General features: G+C 40.3%; 1 protein-coding gene across 2 annotated transcripts; it reads right to left on the bottom strand.

Annotated features, from left to right (window-relative positions):
- Positions 1 to 488: 488 nt before the first annotated feature.
- notum1b (notum, palmitoleoyl-protein carboxylesterase b) lies at positions 489 to 20,949 on the bottom strand. Of its 2 annotated transcripts, none has more exons than XM_066704567.1 (12): positions 20,846 to 20,949; positions 18,281 to 18,618; positions 9,326 to 9,378; positions 8,921 to 9,016; positions 7,791 to 7,851; positions 5,378 to 5,436; positions 4,869 to 4,971; positions 4,427 to 4,618; positions 3,928 to 4,028; positions 3,263 to 3,410; positions 2,916 to 2,963; positions 489 to 2,588 (listed from the first exon to the last, which is right to left on the bottom strand). In XM_066704567.1, exons 2-12 carry the CDS (start codon positions 18,610 to 18,612, stop codon positions 2,282 to 2,284), a joined length of 1,500 nt encoding a protein of 499 aa, XP_066560664.1. In that variant the 5' UTR covers positions 18,613 to 18,618; positions 20,846 to 20,949; the 3' UTR covers positions 489 to 2,281. The 2 variants fall into 2 exon arrangements, with proteins under 2 accessions (XP_066560664.1, XP_066560663.1); XM_066704566.1 differs by having other exon boundaries at positions 18,281 to 18,715; positions 20,846 to 20,948.
- Positions 20,950 to 21,434: the final 485 nt, after the last annotated feature.

The raw sequence follows: 21,434 nt of genomic DNA, 5'->3' as shown, positions 1-21,434 counted from the left end.
TCTCTGTTTGAATAGCACTTATAAATATGATTTACATAATAAAATAAATATGTAAAATTACCAAAGTAGCTTGAGTTTCTTTCTTTTTTCTGTTAAAAAAATATGTTACAGAACAAAATACATTTAGTAATAACCTTTTTTTTCCTGCTAGTTATGAAGTAGAAGTCTTTTTTATTTATATATATAAAAAATTATATCAACCAACAATGAGGGACGTTCTAGTAAAAAACAAAATCAAAAATCCAGCGTGTCTTCATTTATTTGTATATTGAAAGATCTCTTGATGAGAGGAGGGTTGCGAACCTTGTTAAGGACCCTGGGCAGTTCCTCATTCTGGGCAGCACACTGTTACAATACAGCACAGTCCAAACGCATCAACTAACCTAATTCACTATATTGACATTTGAATTATACTGAAAGATACCTGGAACTCCAAACAACCAGTCATCAACTTTGTAAAAATAATAATAGTAATACCAATAATAATAAAAAGATAAAGTAAGCATTTAATAAAGTTTTTTTTAGGAAGTCAAAACTCAGAACATTCATTAATAGCTAGTTCCTGTTAGTTTTCCAGAGGAGAGTATACTAACATACAGCAATTTTGTGCTCAGAAAAATTATCTGAACTACAACAGTGGAAAGATGCTAAAAACCTTGAGGTTAATGCACTATAAACATCACTTATAAACTCATTTTAGTCACTAACAATGTACACTTTTAAAGAAAAAACATGGTCTGGTTATAAATGTTTAAATACCTATTAATGGTTTGTGTTACTCCTTTATACACTGCTGCTATTTTTTTAAATCTTTGACTTCTATAGTTTTCCACATTTTCAGGATGGACTGGCCTTGTTGGGAATTGCTGTGGTTCCAGTGGTCTTGGTCCATTTTTGACCAGTAGGTCTAGCATTAGAGTAGAATTTCAGGGGCACAGACTCTGATTTATGGCTGATTCAAAATAACTGTACACTTCTAAAATGGAAGTCAGTCGGGGGTCTTAATAGCTTCAGACTCCACAGTGTATCACCCTGGAAGGAGGTGAAAAGCATCAGAATCACACCATCAACCCACCAGTCTCCCCATCTGAATGGAAACCAACATGAGCCAAGAGCTCCACCTGAAGGCTTTATCATGACATACAGAATCTGTTTCCTTGCTACTGCCATTCGTCTTTCAGTTTGGTATTGTGTGATGTAGGAAAAACACATTTAGGAAGCACATTTAACTGTGTAGTGCTGTTGTGTTGATGCCTGTCGAGCTTTTGGTCAACTAGGCCACTCTGAAACTTCATTGTTCTTTCTTCACAGAGCCCATGAGATCACCTTTGCAGAGGTGGGCTCCATGACTAAAAACAGAACAGAATGGCTGATAACATCAGGATGGTATTGACTTCTCTGGGAATTCCAGTCAGCCATTTCAACAGACATTTTGACATTTGTGGACTTACAGCACAGAGGAAGACTAAAGTTTGGAAGTGTGATGCCATGCTATGTCTCCTATAGGTTTGCCTAGAGGAGGAAGGCCCTGTTCTCATCTCTGTAATTTCCAGAGTGGTGTAGCCAACTGTAGGCTAAGCTGCCAGTATGTGTGGGTTTTGTACAAAGGTCATGTTGGGGTTGGCTGGTCGCTGTGATTCTGAGCTTTACTAAACCTCCCTCATCATTACCCTTGGTCAGGGTAAAGTGTGGCCAATATGCCCATCTTGGAGACACGTGCCCTTTGGTCCCTTCTTCCCTTGATGAAAAGACGGACGATCCAGTGATTTTCCCACCAAGTTTGTCTGTGTGTATTTCATTAAAAAGAAAAAAAAACGAGGTCTGAGGAATAAAAACACTTTGGCCCACAGTGGACATGGTTTTCTTTTCCACTGACTCTCGGAAGTCATCGGTGATGGCCAGAATGAGAATGGAAAAAACAAGAGACAAAACCAAAACGAGATAAAAAAAAAGAAGAAAATGAGTATCCTTAAAACGGGATTACATTCGTAATATTTTCTTTCACAACCAAAAGAATGAAGAGAAGCGAATATCAAGATGCAAAGGGGTGTGCCTTTTCGTCGTGTGGCGTTTATGAAGTTGCTTTGGCAGTTGTCAGTGTTTTGAGGACACTTGGGCTGGTGGGAGGAGGACTGGGGTGTGCTGAGGAGCTGAGGGGGGGCTGGTGGGACTGGGGTAGAGGGGGCTGCTGAGTGGGGGTGGAGATGGTGATAAGGCTCCCTGAAGCCCACGTTTTGGGAAACCGGTCTGGAGGGGGTTAAACAGTGGGGCGGGTCTCAGTTTAACTGCCGCTACTGAGCATGCCCAAGAGCTTGCCAGGCTCCATGCCTTGCTGCTGCGCCATTTTCTGCACGTCGAAGCCCATGTGCATCAGGAACTGGAAGACGTCCATTTCCTGGCCCGTGAACTGGTCTCGGATAGTGGGGCAGGTGGGGTTGCAGTGTGGCCAGGGGCAGCTGTCGATCAGGTGGATCGGGCAGCCTTTGGGTGGACCCTTGTTGTTCTTGCTGTTGTCATGGAGACTGCGATCCCAGCAGTTCAGTGCTCTGGGCAGCGAGGTGCCCTTCACTTGAATGTCTGTCCAGTAACTGCAACAAAAATGAGGGAGCATTCATTGAAATACACATTTTGTGCAGGTTTGAAAATTCACAGGAGTATATGTGCACAAAATTGACTATTATCATTGTACAATTTGGCTGATGCCTTTCTCCAAGGCAGCTCAGAAAGAAAATAAAAAATGAACAGCAGATATTACTTAGATGTAAGGTTAAATTCTTAAGTGTTACTGCTCAGTTTGAAATCTGCTCAGATAAGTATATATCATTGCAATAAATATGAAGAAAGCAGTCACTCAAGAAACAAACTTCAAAATCTTGTAGAATACCTCTGCAGGGCACACGCTTTTGTTCACTCACCTCCTTGTGATAATTTCATGTGACAAGCAGGCAGGAGCAAACATAGCCCTGCAAATTCAAAGAAAGGAAAGAAGAATACAATTCAAGTGGACATCAGTGAGCACCAACATGATAAGATAGGGCAGGATCCCCTGAGTTGAACTGTGTCCTCTCTGATCTGGTGCAGTAATCAAACACAGGACCTGAGTCAGAAAGACTAAAGACTAGGGGACTCATTGACCTTGAGCCTTGTCTGTTATCTTCGGTCTTATTGTATGAAGTGCACATTTTGTACAAGGTGTTAGGTGGCCAGAAGCTGACAGGGTCAATGTGTCCAACGGTGCGTGTCGGGAAGCAAAGATGCTTACGGGACATCCTTAAGTGTGTTCCTCAGTTCGTTGCCCAAGTTCTGGATGTATCGCCACTGCCCCTCCTGCACTGGCTGGCCGGTCAGGTGAATGTTGTCCACTGTCAGCTGGGCCTCATCAAACAGCCACTGCACCACGAACACTGGGGCTACACACCGTAGGGGTACACAACCTTGTCAGGACTGGCGTCTTTCAACACATGCATGCTCAACTGGACCCTGACACCGGACCATGCCCAGAACTTCATACTGTAGTTCAGTGGATTTTATCAGTGTCGGACATAAGAATTACATTCAACTACCACTATGTGTCTTGAAAGGTAAACAACAGTGTTGCCCCGCCAAGATAGGGATACAGTGAACTCAGGAAATATTACCTAAGGAGTACTCACTGTGTGTAAATCATCTTGTGAGTGTAAACATTGCTTTTTATGAATGTATCTACAAACCATTTCAACAAAAGTACATACTTTAAAAGACGATTTATACCCCTCCACTGTAATACTCTGTCCAAACTCAACTTTTTTTATTCATATTGGGCAACTAAAGGCAAAAAAAAATGCTTTATGTGTACTACACTGTTAGCACTCTGGAAGGAAAACATTCAGCCTTCCCAGGCGTCATATCTGGGTTTCTGTAATGTTTGTTATATAATGCTGTCCTTACATTTTAAAGTGGGGTAGACTTTGTACCCAAAGAAGCAATTCCACTCCTCTCCCTCTCTGAACTGTTGTCTACAGCGCTCTGGCACGACTCCGTTCCAGTACCTGCAAGACAGAGCACAGAGATGGCAAAGTAAACCTCTGAGGACCTCCTCACCCAGGAACTACTGCAGGCCAGGACAACCACACACAAGTCTCGGGGACGTGAGTTCATAAGATGGGTTACAAATGACAAGTGGCCATACTCCCCTAAGCTGCTTGTTTGGTTGCTAGTAATCCACAGGACCCCTGAGTGATCACAATAACCTTATTTAGCTGATTTCTGAAGGATCTCAGCATTAAAAAGATTGTGCAGATTTACAGAATGGAGCAGAGAGAAATTAATCTTCAATAAGCCAATAGGAAGGATCCAATGGAGAGGGAACAGGAAAGGCAATGGGATGAAGTATGACTCTCTGACTGTTAAGCTGCAGGGGTCAACTACCCTGCTCTGAAGCCCTTACTTGATGCCTCTCTTGATGGCCTCAGTAGGTGCACAGCTGATAGTGTCCACACAGTCCGTGCAGCGGTATTGCTTGTTGTCCAGGAACCAGCCGGAGTCAGAGAGCCCTCGCACCTGGATCCCAGGGTAACCCATCTCCTCCAGCTGCTCAGCTACACGGTCCACGTTCAGCAGCACCCCCGTCCCACCCGCACTGCACCATAAAACATAGGTCAGACACGTACAGGCTAAACACAAATAGGTAAAGCGTGCACATTTTCATGCCAAGCTATACTACATACAATTAATTCACAGTTCCATCTCACACACCACAAATTCATAATCTTAAGAGAACCCGGTGCAATCATTAATTCAAAATACACATTTAAACTCAAGCTCGTAGGGCCTTCAACATGATTTGTGTGTCCCTTATGAAGCAGACAGAGACGAATGTCTGAACCCACCTGCTTCCAGCTAGCAGGAGAACCTTGGCATTGTCCAGGCCTTTGGTCAGGAGCTCCTTCACCACTTCCCTGATGATCAGAGCTCCCATGAAGGCATAGTCATCTGGAAAGACAGCACACACCAGTGAGCACACACAACGCACAACGCACACACAGCCACAATGGCCTAAACGCCAGCTCAGGAAAACATATGCCGGTGATATCATGTAGGTGAATTAATTTGAATGTATTAAAGCTGCAAAGTCCTGCAGCGGTCACAAGTGTGATAATTATCATTGTTACATTCACCATTATTTCCCAAGGTTTCAAGAGGTGAACATGGTTAAAAAAATAAAAAGTTTCCCTAAAGAAGTCACTGAGTCAAATCTGAACCCAGAAATATTGCACTTTTATTCTGAAATATGCCAGTACAGCATAACTGGTCTGGAACTTACAAACACAGGACAAGTTTGCACCCATGTTGAAAACACACAAACGAGTAGAACAAAGGACACAAGAGCAAGGCTTACATCTGTCAGTCTTGGCAGAGGCTCCACTCCAAACATCACTGGAGCAGTATGGGATGAACCTGAAACACAAGATCCCACAGTGAGCTTTAAGTGTCTCCAAACACATTTACCACTTCACTTAGAAAAGCACAAGATAAAAGAGTCTGTCTCATTGTTTTTGTAAGGCTGAGGGCAAATCTAAAACTTGAACTGCAACCAACCACAAGAAAGTCCACCCGGACCCCTTACCTTTAAGCTCAACACTGGTGACTGATATATATTTCAATTCAGTTCTAGTACATTACAGACCTAGAGGCATTTTGCAGAAAAGTTGGGCCTGTGCAGCGAAGAACATTGTGGTGAATGCTGAGCCGCTGGCAGTGCTCAGTAAGGGTGAAAATAAATATGAGTTTCTTGGATCATTAGGAAACTAACCGTCACATTTAGATGAGTGGAAGAGGCCTCATCTATAACATTTCCTCTGGTCTTTTGTTCTTATAAGTTACTGCTGCTGTTACGATGATTAATGTCTTTAATGGCCATTTGTTGATTTATTCTACTTATCTTGTCTTTGATGTTTCAATCCGTTAAATTGCTGTCAGTATAAAAGAAACCACAAAGTCTTTCCAAGAAGCATATCTTTATAAAAACACCTAGAAGACGTAATAGGTTGGGTCGCTTTCCTTTAGGATAAATTATAAATAGATGTGTTTGTGTATTATACAGTATGTGCATGTATATATTAATACTCTTTTAAAGGCACTGCATTATGTTTACAAGAGAAAAAGAACATGAATATTCCAACATATCAACATTGGTTGATTGATTGATCAAGTACAAATATTCATGTTAAACATGTTATTTCTAGATAATGTAAGGTTTTGTTTGGTATAGCTTTATTTGTAGCTGCTCTGTAGTGTAGGAGCACTGTGCTTCAATTCAAATGCAACCCCCTTTAATTCACATTGATATGCGTAAACAAAACTTCTGAATACTGGGTCTGAAGTCATTCATCTTGCTTTTCCCGGCAATTAATAAACTCCAGCAGGGCGAGACAAATCGGCTTTGAGAGGCCTCTCGTGGCAAAAGCAACACAAACCATCAAAGTGTAACTAGAGAAGCGCTCGCCAGTGCCTTTTTTTTTAATTCATACAAGTCCAAAAGAAATAAAGGCTTCCAAAGTAAGGATTTGCTTTTCCAGACCAAAAGCCTCTAGCGGTCTTGTTTGAATATCAAACACCAAAAAGCCCAAGTGAGACAGGGCCCACAGCTTGTTTATTACACCTGGCTGTTTGAAATCCTGTGATTTACCCCCCCACCCCCACCCCCGTTGAGTTACTCAGAATATCCAGATACTATTACACTGATACACCAGACATGCAGAAAAGGGAGACTGCCTCCATTCAAGGCATTGAAGTATTGAATTGATGTGGATTACCATGACAACTGTATACAAATTTTCAGTTGTTGTTGTTATAATTGATAATACTGTATTAGCATTATTGCCTGGCAAATTGGGAGATTAATAATAAATACATACTGTGCAGTATGCAAGTAGATAGCAAATTGTAAGAGAGAAGTCAATGAAGTGTCAATTGTTGTGGGAAAGTCCTGATTCCGACATTTATTTAGTGATAGAAGGGGATGAGGGGGTGAGAGGGGAGAGAAGGAGTGTGTTTATCTTGTTGGTAAGGAGAAATCGATTAATTGTACTGATATATTGAATCAATACACTACAACGCTGGACATTTCCAACATATTCAGATCACAAAGGTTAGTGAATAAGTGAGTCCAGAAAGGCTACTGCATGTGAAAGTTAGGAAACACTTTTTTATAGCTTTTTTGCACTTTTTCGCAGCTTCCTCTGCTAGTTAAGAAAGAGAAATGGTTCAAAAGCAGATGAGGCCACTTCACTAATGAGGTTATTAGTATCTCCCGGATAGGCTCTCACAAAGTCAGTTTCAACAACATAGTAATGTCATGTCTCTAGATTTGTGAACTTCCTTTTATTTAGAAAAGAAAAAGGGCAAAACTTTCTAGTTATTTACATGATTGAGAGAGAAAAACCCTCAAACATGCAGATCTAAACAAAACATTCACAGTGTACATGTGTTATTGCACTGACCTTTTTTGTGCCTGTCTGTGTGCGCCTGTGTGTGTCTGGAAGTGGGTGCTGGGCGCTGTCAAACAAATGTCAGCCGTAAAGCCCTAGGTTTAACAATGCTTTCTTGGCGGATGTTCAAAGAAAGCATACTGTACTGGGCAGGCTGACCGCTATCTGTTTTGTGTGCTCAGTGAGCCAAGAAATCAGTGTACAACTGATGCTCGCAAAAAAACATGGAAAAGAAACAACCATAAAAACAACAGCAAGGCAGTTGGTTGTCAAATAATTAATTGGAACTCAATAAGTCACACTTTAAAAGGGGACACTTACACCATGTTAGCGTTCCACCAATATGGGTTTTCCTCGGGCTGAGGTGACAGAATCCCTGTTCCTTTAAAGGAAACACAAAGCCATCAGTAGCATGTCATTTCAAAGGGAACCCATCAATCATTGGCAAGATCCCCCTCTTTTTAATCAAAGCATGAATAACAGTCATTATCCCTTTTAAAAGCTAGGTGTTTCCCCTCTTAAAATAACAGGTGTCACACAGCACTGTATTATACACAGGCGGGGCGTAGGCGGCCTGTCAAGTTTTTTAGAACCTCTGTTGTCACAAAAAAAGAAAAAAAAGAATCTCTCATTGCCTCTGTACAATTGTATAAAGCGGAAACGTCTCCCCGTTCCCAAGGCTGTCTGTTGTTTCTCGGAGATGATCCCCACCATTCAGGAGTTGCAAAGGGGATTATCTTAACAGACAATTCGATTCAAATGTACATTATTGGATTTGCCCAAAAAGAGGGGGTTGCTTTCAAAGAGGGATAACATTTCCATCCGCTGTCTACTCATTTACTCTGCTGTGCTCAGCATAAATTATCCCTCCCCCCCCCCAAGAATGCTTCCTGTGGAAACAAACTTCAAAGTTGTCTCACAACACTTAGAAACCACTCCTGAGGTATATCATGATAAGAGCCTCAACTAACAAAACTAAGGAGGAACAGTTCCCTGCCATCATCATGAAGCAATAATCTTTAACTAAATACCATGCAGTCAGTAAATATATACCTTGGCCTACGGGAGAAATAAAAAACAAATGAAAAAAACATCTGTTCCGTATTCAATTGCAGCACTGCACTGCAGTCACATCCTCAGTGTATGCCAAGTATAGTGTTCAAAACATCTCATTTAAACTTCTTTCCTTCAGTCCTTCCCTTCTTCTGTCCCATGTCTCTCCCTATACCACACTGCGCAACAACACCTTCCCACCCAGTTGTGTCTGAGGAGAGCGGCTTTGGCTGCCCAATCTTCAAATTCCCAGGTTTCCCCTTCCCTACATTAAAGTGTGTGGCAAAAGAGGCACTCTCTTTAAAATATATCTGAATAGTTCCATGTGCAACCATTGTAGATCATCCTAGATGCAACAGATTTTAATGCAAGACAAATATTCCTGGCCTCGGACTCACCTGTCTTGTTGCGGGGCCATTTGGCGGAGCTCATGAGCCTTCTCATGTTTTCATATCTGCTGTCACAGTTTTCTTTATTAAAACAGTACCAGCCACCTGTGAATCAGAGTCATATTATTCATACACATATGAGACAGATGATGTAAATGAAGGCTAAATTAAAGCTGGGAAATGTCCATACAAATCTTCTCAAAAGGTAACACAGTAACTAAATTCGACTCTCTGAGTGCATCTTGCCTTCATTACCTTTTTCATGCATAAAACAGAATCAGACTTGTTAATGATGGACACCTGAACATAGGCACAGATCTGTTTGAGAGACTACAATGAGTTTATGCAAACACACAATGATTTGTGCTCTATGAGGTGATATCCAAACACGATAGTAAATCCTCACATTCTTACCTTCCAGGAATATCAACCACCTTTTGCTGCCTTTGGATTCCTTCATGTAATACCTACAAGAAGCAAAACAAATAAAACCTGTTCAATTACATGAACAGCATAGCCATGCCTGGGAAGGTGTCATGTCTAATGAATAAATTCACCTGGGACTTCGGTTAACCACAGAGTGCCTGATCCGTCATGAAATTAAATCACACAATCACATTTTTATGTTTAGCGAACCAATAGAGCAGGGGAAAATATGCAGAAGAGATTATTTTTTTCCCCCACTGCAAGGGTGAGCATTAATGCTCAAAGACAACACGGTCTAAAAGCGTTACTTAGCATGCAGCGACCACATCTTTCATTCGGTATGCTAATTTTAAAGACCGCATTAAGATGATTAGTTACAGTAATGGACACGAAAATAAACAAAACAACAACTTTCTACATCTCGTCTTTCCAAGTTGAACATTTGATCTTTACATAATTAAAAACACTCACAGTTTGAAATAAGAGTACAGTTATAAGTACAGCTCGACCAAGTGCAGCACACATCCCAGGCACACACAGATAAAGACAGACACTAAAATATTACCACAACTGGGCCCAAAGCCGCCCCCCCAAAAAGATCAGAAAACTTCACGGATTTCCACTGCAGTAATTACATTGTAATGTGTGTTGCTTTGTAATAGGTATTCACCTTTGCTTCTTGGCAGCTTCAATTACTACAGAGTACTCCCCCCCCCAAATAAAAGTAATTCCTTGATAAAGGAAGACAAGCTGATGGTATTTGCAGGGGTGAGTGCATGACTCTGATGCCAGTTTGCAGGGGAGACTTCTGATATGGGCAACAGATGAAAACAGTGTTGAGCCCGTATTAGGAAAGCATAAGAAATCCAAACCGAGAATAAGTTGTCAAAGGCAATGGAGATAGTGGAGGTGTGGTCACAAAAGGAAATAAAACAATGTTACAAAGAGACACGCAATCTCAGCGATCGGCCAATAGATAGTGTGCATATGGGCACCGTCCTAATAAGGGTTATTTGGCACATCCCTCAATGGCTAAGCTAAAGGCCTGATAAGATCATTTTATTTCCGTAGGAGAATACAGATTTAGCTAGCGGGGACCATCCCCTGAAGCTATACTTTACCATCATTCTCCTACTGTTGTTTCATAAGTCTTTTATCCTCTGAAGGATAAAATCGAGAAACCCTTGTCGTTGATGTCACTGGAATGAAAAACAGAGATCAAATACAGACAAACGCAGCCTTGTATGTATACTTATGATGTAGACTTTGACATTCTTCTGTCGCTCCTGCCCTTATTATTCCGGAAGATCCGATGGAATGTTCTTTCCGACTTCCGTGGAATGTTCAGCCATCAAGGTCAAGAGTTCTTTAGGCTTTATTTTATATTGCCATATGTTAGACAAGGGCCTAAACCACATCAAAACTTTGACGCACCTGCAAAGTGCGAATACCCTTTTTTTAACCAGGTTTGCATTTATAAGAATTAAAAATAGCTTCTGACATAAGTGGAGGTTTACAGGTTTGTAATATGTGGTCTAGGCCTAGGTGCACCAAAGGCACGTCACTTTTGCAATGGCCCGGAGTCACTACTCCCCATAACAAGGCGTTCAGTAAATTGAAAAGTAATTGACTGACTTGATTGATTGAAGGACTGCTGCAATGTCAAAATGGACATGCTTGAGAAAATATCAATGGGTTAAGTCCGCTAGTTTTTAATTGTAAGCAGGCCCTTTCACTGGGAATTTAGATTTCAACTTCAACAGCATCAAATCTCAAAATGAAATTCTCCATCAAAAGCACGAACCACAGAAAAAGACATCGTCACTTGATTCATTTGAGTAATGCCCACAAGAGGGCTCTTTTTCCTCCCAATTGAACATGTGGTATTTTTACAGCAGCCAATTATCTAGAGGACTGGTGCACATTTTTCGTACCCAGTGTCATTCTTTCTGTTCATCGTGAATACAAACTACGTGTGGCATATTTTCTAGAAAGCAAAGACATGATCTGCATATTATTTGTGTAATGAAGTATACATTAAGAAGATGAACAGCTCTGAAATACCATTACGGGTGTGTCACAGATTCCCACCAACAAACAAACATCAAACTGAACTCTTTTAACTGATACATATTATACTTATTCAAATTTCACATAATTTCTGCTTTAACCAGGTTTTTTTATGAGGTGCAATAAACACACACAAATAGCATGTGATTCTAATGATATTGTAGATGAAAATCATTTATTTTTTGTGCAAGCATTATAAATTGATTCCAGTATTACTGAAACATAAGGATAAAGAAGATGTTACTTTAAGATATAAACAAGATGTTTAGCAGGTGTTTTTCATGTCTGATATGAAACTTTATTCTGCCTTTGCAAACAAGCCAGAACAACTGGCTCCCAAGCTTAAATTAAAGACATGCTCTAGGCATTTTTTTACTGTTATTTTTTTCTTCATTTAAATTGTCAGAAAATATGGCAAAATACACTGAAATCCGGTTAACTTTGTTAACTCGACTGTTACACGTTCAACACATTTTATCCAGAAGGGGAAATCAGGTTTAGTGACACCATGCTATTAGACTGATATGCTAAGACACTGTGAATAGGATATCCAAAGAGATTTGATCCAAATCACAAACTGGATTTATCTGGAAAAAGTACAATAAAAGAAACCTAATCCTTGTAAGATGTATGTTGACGTTTTTGTTCTCCTCAAAGAAAATGAACAATGAAATGCTCATTTGCAGACACAGACCACAGGTTTGTCAATAACCACCCGAGAGAGTTCAGCCAAGAAGGGAAGGGCAGCTCTGATTTTTTTTTTTGCCTTGAATGAAATGCACTTCACCTTGGGGGGGCAGTCCTGCTGTGGCACTGAGCTTTTCTGGGTTTTCTGCAAATCTGACTATTGATCGCTGAGCAGTGTGAACATTTTGTTTAGAAAATCAGCATGTGTGAAACATAGCCGTAGTATTAATTTTCCAAGGGAAACAGAGGATAGAAAAAATCACAAAAATGGAGAGGAAAAGATAATTTTATATCAGGCAACTGGTTTCATTTGACTCACTTTACACATAAAGAAGGATAAGTGTAGTTTTGATCCCAAACCCTCCACAATTCTCACCCCGCTGGCCCCTCTCAAGACTTCCTCTGTAGTACTTTCGCAAAGGAAGGTCTCGAACTTGAATTAAAGTGATGTGACAGAAAGCCAGTTTAATGCTATCTTCCCAGGTCCACCTGCCACTGTGAAGTACACTGAAGCCAGCAGATGGAGACAGGTCGGGCACAGAGGGACGACAGCCTTGAGCACGTGGCCAGATGTGTGGAGACAGCACTGGAACGCGTACAGCTTGTGGCCTTGGGATTGTGTAAAACAATCCCCCCCCCCCGCAGCCCCCCAGTCCTGCCAACATCATCACCCCTCTCACATTCCTGCCCCTGCCATCATTGCAGCATTTCACACACGCACACCAAAAAAGTGAAAATGTAAATTATTACACATTGCTCTGTGCGTCTACTGTAAATACAGGGCCTCAGTGATCCGTGACCGCAGGTCTAACCAGGAGCTCTGTCGGCTGCCAAAAATATCCAACTTCAAAAGGAGAAATTAGGGGAGGCTAAACAGCACTGTGAGAATGTCTGACTCACTCTGTGTTCGAGTGCGGCCCTTGTTTGTTTTGCAGTGTTTTCTGTGGGTCCCGCTCATGAAAGAAATGTGATATACAGGTCAGCTTTAAAAATAAAATAAAAAATACAATATATACTTTTTCATATATATATGGGAGGAAATTCTACAAATGGGAACACACTATCTTCTCTTGAGGAAGCTGCTCACAGTAAACACCCTTTCAGCTTAAAACACAAAGTGGTAGGAAATTACCCTGCTCTTAACAACTGCTTTTCTAACTCGTGGGACACACTTTTACACTATAATAATTGGGCTGCTTTGAATTACATGGTTTATAATCCCACTGCAGCCTGCTGGTGACATCGTAAACCACAAGATTGCACTCGACTGTGTTATGAAGTCATCAAAACCCTGAAATGGAATTATAATATTATTTTCGCAGTCATTCTGTTCACTTTGCATTATGTTTATTCTCTTCTAGATTGCTAGTGTAGAAGAAGCAATAAAGCAGGAGAAATTGCATAAATAGCAAGGAGGAATTTGTTTTTAAAGGGAAAATAAAGCCCTATATAATTCCTAAGAATTGTATGCTACTGTCAATGATAGCTATTTGCTCAACAATAAATTACTCTTCAATTATATATATATATATATATATATATATATATATATATATATATATATATATATATATATATATATATATGGGCCATGTGGGCTGTTTGAGCTGAAGCATCTGCACTATATTGAGTATACTGTATCACACAAAGAGTTAGTCCACTGAGCAATTTGTTTTGTATTAAAGCTTGAAAAAACATGTGCTTGAACCTAGGCTTTGATCAGGACTTAAAACATTTGGCTTTGATTTCACGGCTAAAATGTTCTTTTCAATAAGGACTTGGGCCCATTTCAAAGATCCTGAAACCATTATTAATTATTGAATTAGTAAAATGCGTGTAGGGACTCACAATGAGCAATTACTTTCAATCGACTGACATTCCTCTTCTGGACTCATGTGTCTGCTGGTGTGGGGCACTTTGTGACTGTTAGACATGCCACGGTCTATTTCTAAAGTGATTGGGAGCATTTACTGTGGGTTTCTGCCATAGGTACACTTGTGTGCATATTGCAGTTCACTCAAGCTGTCAACCATTTAGAGACGGATTTTATAGCCCTGGAAAATCCCTTCTGACGATATCTAGCCTGAACGTGTGGTTATCCTGGTATTGGGGGAGGGGGGGGGGGAGGGGGGGGAGGGGGGGGAACCCCTAAAAACTCAGTGCCTGTTTCAGTTGAGGGGGAATCCCACATGCTACTGTATCCAACCCTCTTAACGAATCCCAGCTGTGACTTGTTCCAGTGAGGGCATGCCGTTTGCTGCTCATATCAACCGTAAAAAAAAATAACGTTACAAATAATCTGAATGTTTTCAACCACAAAAACAGAGACATGGCCATAGATATACATTTTATATTCTACACAGGATCCACTGAGTTACTGAAGCGAGGTGAGCAGCTGACCCAAGCAATGAGAGGGACAAATGTGACTGGACCTGTCCCCTGTCTCTCGCCACCTCCTCAAGTGACAAAATACAATTCAATTATTCATTCTCATATGATATGCTTTAATTATTGAATAGATGTAAACTTCAGTTAATGTATTATTGTGCATCCTCTAAATATACCCTTACAAATGGATTTAGCCAAGTGGTTAATTCACAGCTCACATAGTACATATTTCATCTTAACATGATACAATCCAGCTGCAAGCTGTATTTAACAAATGCAATTAAACCAATTGATTTGAAATAATAGCAAACATAATGCAATTAAACAACAAAACAAAAGGTAGACTACAGTGCCTTAACTGCAAAGAATCTGATCTTCTCCTTAAATCATTTTGCACATCAATCCTTTGAATCCTTATCTTATTCCTCCCTTCTACTATCCACACAGCTCTTGTGTACAGCACACTCACTGGCTGTCCTGCTTTGCAGTTTTGCTACCGGTACTTCATCGCCACAGTCAATAGAGCATTTCACCAGCCTCACCTCTTACTTCCATCTCAAACACATGAAAAGACTTTGCTGACCACCAAAATGATGTAAGGAGCAACAGGAAAACAGAACCACATCCCTCATGGAATTAATGAAAAAATATAGCTCAGGGCCCGAGATTTTCATTCATGCTGCCTTTTAGGATCAAGTCAAGGATATAATGTCTGGACAGCTCTTTTTCTGTCCAAGCAGGGGGAAGTGCACAATCAAATGATCGTATCATCAAACTGTTTGACACAGTGAGGAGCACAAAGAACCGCATTTCCTCCCGGTCAGAGACTGTGATCTTTTTAGATCAACAGTAAATTATAGGGCTAATTCATCCTTCCTGATAATCTGGTCCTGATAACTTTAACATTCACCTGCATTTCACAAAGTCAAGAAAATGGCAGGTTAAGCAGGGTCATGTCTGTAAATTAGATTGAATGTATTGCTTGGTTTGTCATAGTTTTCAAGTCACTGTATTGTATTATTTTCAGTACCCCACCCTGCTGTTCCAAACTGCTATTCTCTGGATCTTCTCTGAATTATTCATCATGATTTTGCAAAGATACACCTCTGTGAGATATGTTCAGTGCAGGTCTTTATTAAAGGGGGAATGGAAATCTAACGGGCCACAATAAACCTGTGGTGGAAGTATGAGTCCTATATACAAAATTTTACATTATGAGATTATTATAAAATTATGATTTACCAGTTTCAGTTTAGCCTGTCCTGTAGTAGGTTTTTGATTTTTCCTAGTCCCCCAATATCACCACTTGCACAACTAGCGATCTCCTTCCCTACCGTACAGACACAGGAAATCTAAGAAACCCTAGACATTCTCAACCTTGTAGGGAACTCTGCTTATACAAAGCACACTTTACAAAATACTGTCAACACATGTATCCCAGGCCGACAATCATTAAATTAAATCCACTGGGCTATGAAGAAGAAGAGACAGTTAATTGGGATGTTCTGGAAGTTTATGTTTTTTTGCACGACTGCCAGACTCACTGCATGAGTAATTTCACAACACATAAACTGCTGCAACCCATTGAAAGGAATCTCTTTGATCTGCCATTGCCTAAGTGAGTAATTCAGTACGGAGTTCAACAGGGCCACGGCTGATATACTTTGTTAGAGGAGCTGGCCACTGTGAAAGTAGTCCTGATGTTGTACATTACCTCCAGGGAAGCAGTTGCGAAAGGGACAGCAGGATTATCGACCTGCTTGACCACAGAGCCAGAAATAAAACGCATGGTTTTTGTTTTTTCGCTTGTTTAGTTTCATATAACAGGCTTTAAATATCACTGTCCCAAGGGAGTGGGTTTATATCTATGTGACATCTCAAGCCAATTTCTAACCGCTCGCCCTTTGAACATTAACTCAATGGAAGCTTTTAAGTCTGTGTGTCCCTCACAAAGGTCAAGGCTGGTTTAGGAAGAATTATAAACACGAGTGATTATTTTCCCTCTCCACCATCTGACCAGCATGTTCGAAAGTTGCTCAACGTCCTACACTCCTCAACACTGTGAACTCATTACACACAAAACATGAACCTTTTAAAAAGCCTTATCCAAACTGTAGACAAATACCCACATTTATTATGCTTTACACTCTGATTTTAGTACTTTCATAAGGTGAAAAGGTTTTTAGTTTGCAGTATATTTACTTCACACAACATTACATAAATTGCCCTTAATTCATCTGGTGGTGCGTCTCCATTTCATGTGATATCATGTGTCTTGTGCAGACAATATGAACCCCGTCTGACCTCCATCCCCAATCCCTAACTTGTACAGGTGTACAGAGAGATAATAAAATCAGTTTGTTATGGTACATTACAAATGGTGAATTTCAGAATGGTCTTCGTTTTTGCTGAACTTCGTTTGGGTGACTCCCTCAGTTACAGCTGGGGTGCCTTCAAAAGAAGTGTACCTCAGGATCTAAACTTGACTGAAATCGACAGGATCTTGCATGTTTAAATCCCTACCGCGGCCAGCCCACAACAGCAGTCAAAGAACCCTCAAAGCCCCTTATTGTATGGACCTTCCAGGGCTTACCTCAAATGTCTGACGATGCAAGATTGGAATGACACCCGATGGGTTTGTGCAATTCGATTACCTCTGAATAGCACTGCACCTTCCACACTTTGCAGATGTTGTACTCTCATCCATCTGCAAACACTTAAAATCTGCAGGCAATTATCTGCTAACAGACAGTGACATCGATGAGTGTCCTGTCTACCTATAATAGAGGCGCCTCTTGCTTGGAAGATGTGTACTGTACTGCACATTTGACTCCAAAGTCTGCATGACCTTTAATATTTGCCAACACTGTGCTCTAACAATGCCCTCCCTTGCCTTACACAGCACCCAGATTCAAGCCTTAAGCATTTGGTTTTCTAGGAATATTAATTTACTATTGCTTCTCCAGACAAACAATAACTTACAATTACAGACAAGGTGCTGCAGATTAGGAAATCATTTAATAACACCAATACTAAAGTATTCCTTTGGCTCATGCTGCCTCAGATGTTAGCTTTCGCCTGCTTTCCTGAAGGCAGACAACTTTTTTTAATTGATATCTTCAATGGTTTATTATGAGCACTAAAAATCTCAATGTATCATGCTCTTACTGTTTGTTAATCAATCTTCATAGCGCTTGTTTTCTCATTTTAATGTTCTGTATTTTAAGTATGTGTATCTGTATATTAAGTATTTGTTTTACATACTTTATTCACTAAACGTGAGAGGCAGGAAATGACAGCGGGACTGAAGTATTTTGTTCTACTGATGCAAACATGAAAAGCGTTCATAGATGTGGTCGCACAACAGATTCCTGAGTCGCAAATGTACTGATGAAAGCTTCACAGCTATGTTTGTTTTGATAGTAGCTGTTTTAGATTAGACAATGTACTTCAAAAACTGTGTGCCATGCAGTATGTACAATGCATATCACAAAGGGGTAAAATCATGATTATTAAAAGTAGTATGAATAAATGTATGTAGCCTATTTATTTGTTTGACTATACTTACCGTGTTTCTTCTTCCAATTCAATGATACCTACATGCTCTTCAGGCTTGGTGCAAGCAATGCATATATACATGTATACAAATCTTACTGGGAAGTATGAGGTAAGAACTTACACCTTCATGAAAGCCAGTTTCTTACTATAGTATGTACAGCAGCTATAACTGGCCTGGATGATGCCTTTGACAATTACTGGACATGCACAGTCTAGCGCCACTGACGGAGGGACACTCACCCAGCTGGCGTCCCGTCGTTGCATGTGACTGTCGCATTCTCCAAGAAGTGCAGTTTCATGTCATCGTCCAGCTTTTGCACCGAGCACGGGTAGAGAGACTGCGCCAGGTTCTTGACTTGTGTCATGAAGTTGTCCATGTTGCCCTCGACCGCTGTGAAATCCAAGGAAAAGCTCTCGGTCGCCTCGCCCCTGTCCCGGTAGGGGGGAGACGGTTGTGCCCGGCGGGGCTGCGGGTTACCCCGGCCGCCTCTCAGACCCTTCCTCCCCTCCAGGACTCCGGACTGCAGCAGCACCAGCAAGACAACCGAGTGGACAATCGTCACGGTCTTCATCCTCTTCTGCAAGCACGGGCAATAAGAGTTCATTGGCTTTGGGCTCTTCTTGTTTTTGCAGGGTATTGTTATTTTGTTGCCCACCCTTTTAGTTTTGAGAGAACTACGTTGAGGCACAAACAAAAAGGGCAAATAATAAATAAATAAATTAAAAGGAAACGCTAACTCAAACTTTTTCTTTTTAAAACCAACAAGTATACTTATTTTGCTAAGTTTGAATATATTTAAAGCTTTTACAATAGATAGCAATTGAGACTAAGATTTTGAATGAGCATATTCATATATTTGTAAATGCAATTGCAGAAATAAATAGAGCAGTAGTTAATGATACATTAAAAATAAAATATATTTATAAAATGATATGTCGTTTCTTTTAGCAGTTCTTGCAATTAAGTTCTGCTTTGTCCTCATTAAATCCCAGTGTTTCTCCACGCAGTCATTTAAAGTTTCGTATTATTAATAGCAGTGTCTTGGCGCTAGGCTGTGTTTTGAATTAATAATACTCCCAACTAAGGGATGTGGATTTTTATTCAAACTTGTTCCCCGTCTCTCTCTCCAGAGCCAATCAGAGCAGAGGGCCGGACACTGGGCGTCGCTGAGGCACACTGAGATCCCCCCCTTAAATTGATTAAGAAAGATGCCCACGCGTTAGTGTGTTTGATCTCTGAGATTTAACTAGTTTTTTTTTCTTGGCTCACCACACCAATTTCCCAGTCCACAAAAATATATAAAGTGACAATTACTACCCCTTTTTAAGTAACATACCTCAAAGGAAAGGAAAAACAATAAAACACAGACCTAATCCATGCGCCCGCTATGGGACAGAAGTACATCACTCATTCTTGCCCTGATTTTTTTGTCTCCTATACGGTTTTATTTCTAATTTTACTGTCTAAATTGTCCCTAAAGACCGACAAACAATAGGCAGTTATTTATTTCCCAAATTATTATTATTATTATTATTATTATTGTTATTATATAGCCAGTCGTTTTTATTATAATTATTATTATGGAAAGAAATCATATTTCGGGGGATATTTAAATCTATACAGACTATAGCACATGTAAAGGCATATCACATTTCGCAGAAGCCAAAGAAATATATCAGACTACCTGAATAAATACTCCGAAACTAAATACTTTTCCTTCTGGGGTTAAGCAAACACTAAGCCATCGTTTTGAAGGCGCTTCAGTGTGCCGTTTGAAGTTTTATTCCCTTGCTGATGATGGCCAGGACGGATAGGGAGAGAGCTGTCTTTGTTTATTCACTGTCCTCCTCAAAATAGCTCACCTTCATATGGCTTTCACAGTTTCGGGACAACGAGAAGAGTCCTGATCCTGTATCTCATACAGGTGTTTCTGCCATTAGGGAAACGGAAGCAAAAGACAAGGAGAAGTTCAACTGAGACGCAAGCCTCGGGCGTTTAGTGCCAATAAACTTTGTATGGGATTGATACGCAAATAGCATTTTAAAGACAAGGCTGTTAATCCCATTCACACAGGGGAGTGTATCCCACCCGCGGAGCTCCCCGGGGCCTCCCTGACTCTTCACAACCGTGTATAATGTGTTAGATGCTATTTCGTCTGGAACAACCAAGTCAGTATATTCCTTTAAGTAATATACTTGAAATCAGAGATGATTAAAATGAATGCTAGAAGTGTGGTATTATTATTATTATTATTATTATTATTATTATTATTAATAATAATAATAATAATAATAATAATAATAATAATAATAATATTGCTGTTGTTATTCATGTTGTTTGAATCCACAATAAACCAAGTTTCAAATATTAGAGCTTTAATATAGGAAAGTTTTAAAAAAGAATCATTAATCACTGTTTTAGACTTTCTTGAATGACTAATTTTTAAGCTTAAAATTAAACTTAATATTGTTAATAATTGTAGTTCTGGCAAGGTCTGGTATCCAGTATGCTGGCAAGGTCTCCCTTTTGAAATCAGATGTTTTACACAACATGTCTCTATAGCTATCAATACATAAGGAATTCTCACATATATGTAAAGCTTTCATTGATATAACTTTGAGTATATTAAAATGCGATATTTTTGAAAGAGCCAAGAATAATCACTATCATTTGAATATATATATATATGATTACTATTATGAAGATGAACTGAATTTTTACTCAATATCTTATGTTTCTATAAATCCCATTATCAACAGTGTGATCCGACTCTAATAAAGACTATATAACCAAGCTTTCTTTACCTTTTAGTGTTTTTGATTGCCCTTGGATCCTGGAGAAAGTCCACTGCAGTTTTTCTGGCGGACCCCGTCTATTGACGTCCCAGAGCAGGCTGGGTTTGGAAGCTGCAAGGAGGGACGCTGACACTTTTTATCTACACGGGGGCCCCTGATGATCAAAGCAACCAACACAAGTATTTTTTCCCTCCCCTCTCCCCAGCCCCCAGCCCTCTCTGCTATACTGTATTATTGTTGAAGGCACAACATTAGCATCCTGACTGGAAACAAGCAACCTTTATACAGGAATGTCCTGGAGCGTGTGAGGTTGCAAATAGGAACTGAGGTCCCTGTGACTCCATGATGCTTTATTTCGGCTTCAGACCCCAGTCTGGCTCTGCAGCAATGGGCCATCCGTGAGGTTATTCAATTTAAATGGCGAAGATGGACAAGTTAAATTAACCCATTGCTGATGAGCGGTTGTCTCCTCTCCAACCCAGCCCTGTAATTTAAACTTTAAAAGTATGGGAAGTAAACGCCAGTCACTTCTAGCACTTTAAAGATAACAAGAAAGCAGCGGAAGCCGTACTTAGAAGGAAATGCCGGGATAAATCCA

This window comes from Amia ocellicauda, chromosome 5 (assembly GCF_036373705.1).
Source record: "Amia ocellicauda isolate fAmiCal2 chromosome 5, fAmiCal2.hap1, whole genome shotgun sequence".
Classification (NCBI taxonomy): domain Eukaryota; kingdom Metazoa; phylum Chordata; class Actinopteri; order Amiiformes; family Amiidae; genus Amia; species Amia ocellicauda.
Note: the sequence above shows the minus strand (reverse complement) of the source record. Positions and strands in the feature narration are given on the sequence as shown.

Coding starts and splice junctions, on each gene's coding strand:
- notum1b (XM_066704566.1), bottom strand. CDS start 18,645: ATGAACTCTTATTGCCCGTGCTTGCAGAAGAGGATGAAGACCGTGACG. Junction 5,437..7,790: donor TGGTGGAACGCTAACATGGT/GTAAGTGTCCCC, acceptor CTTGTGTTTCAG/GTTCATCCCATACTGCTCCA. Junction 4,029..4,426: donor GCCATCAAGAGAGGCATCAA/GTAAGGGCTTCA, acceptor TCTGTCTTGCAG/GTACTGGAACGGAGTCGTGC.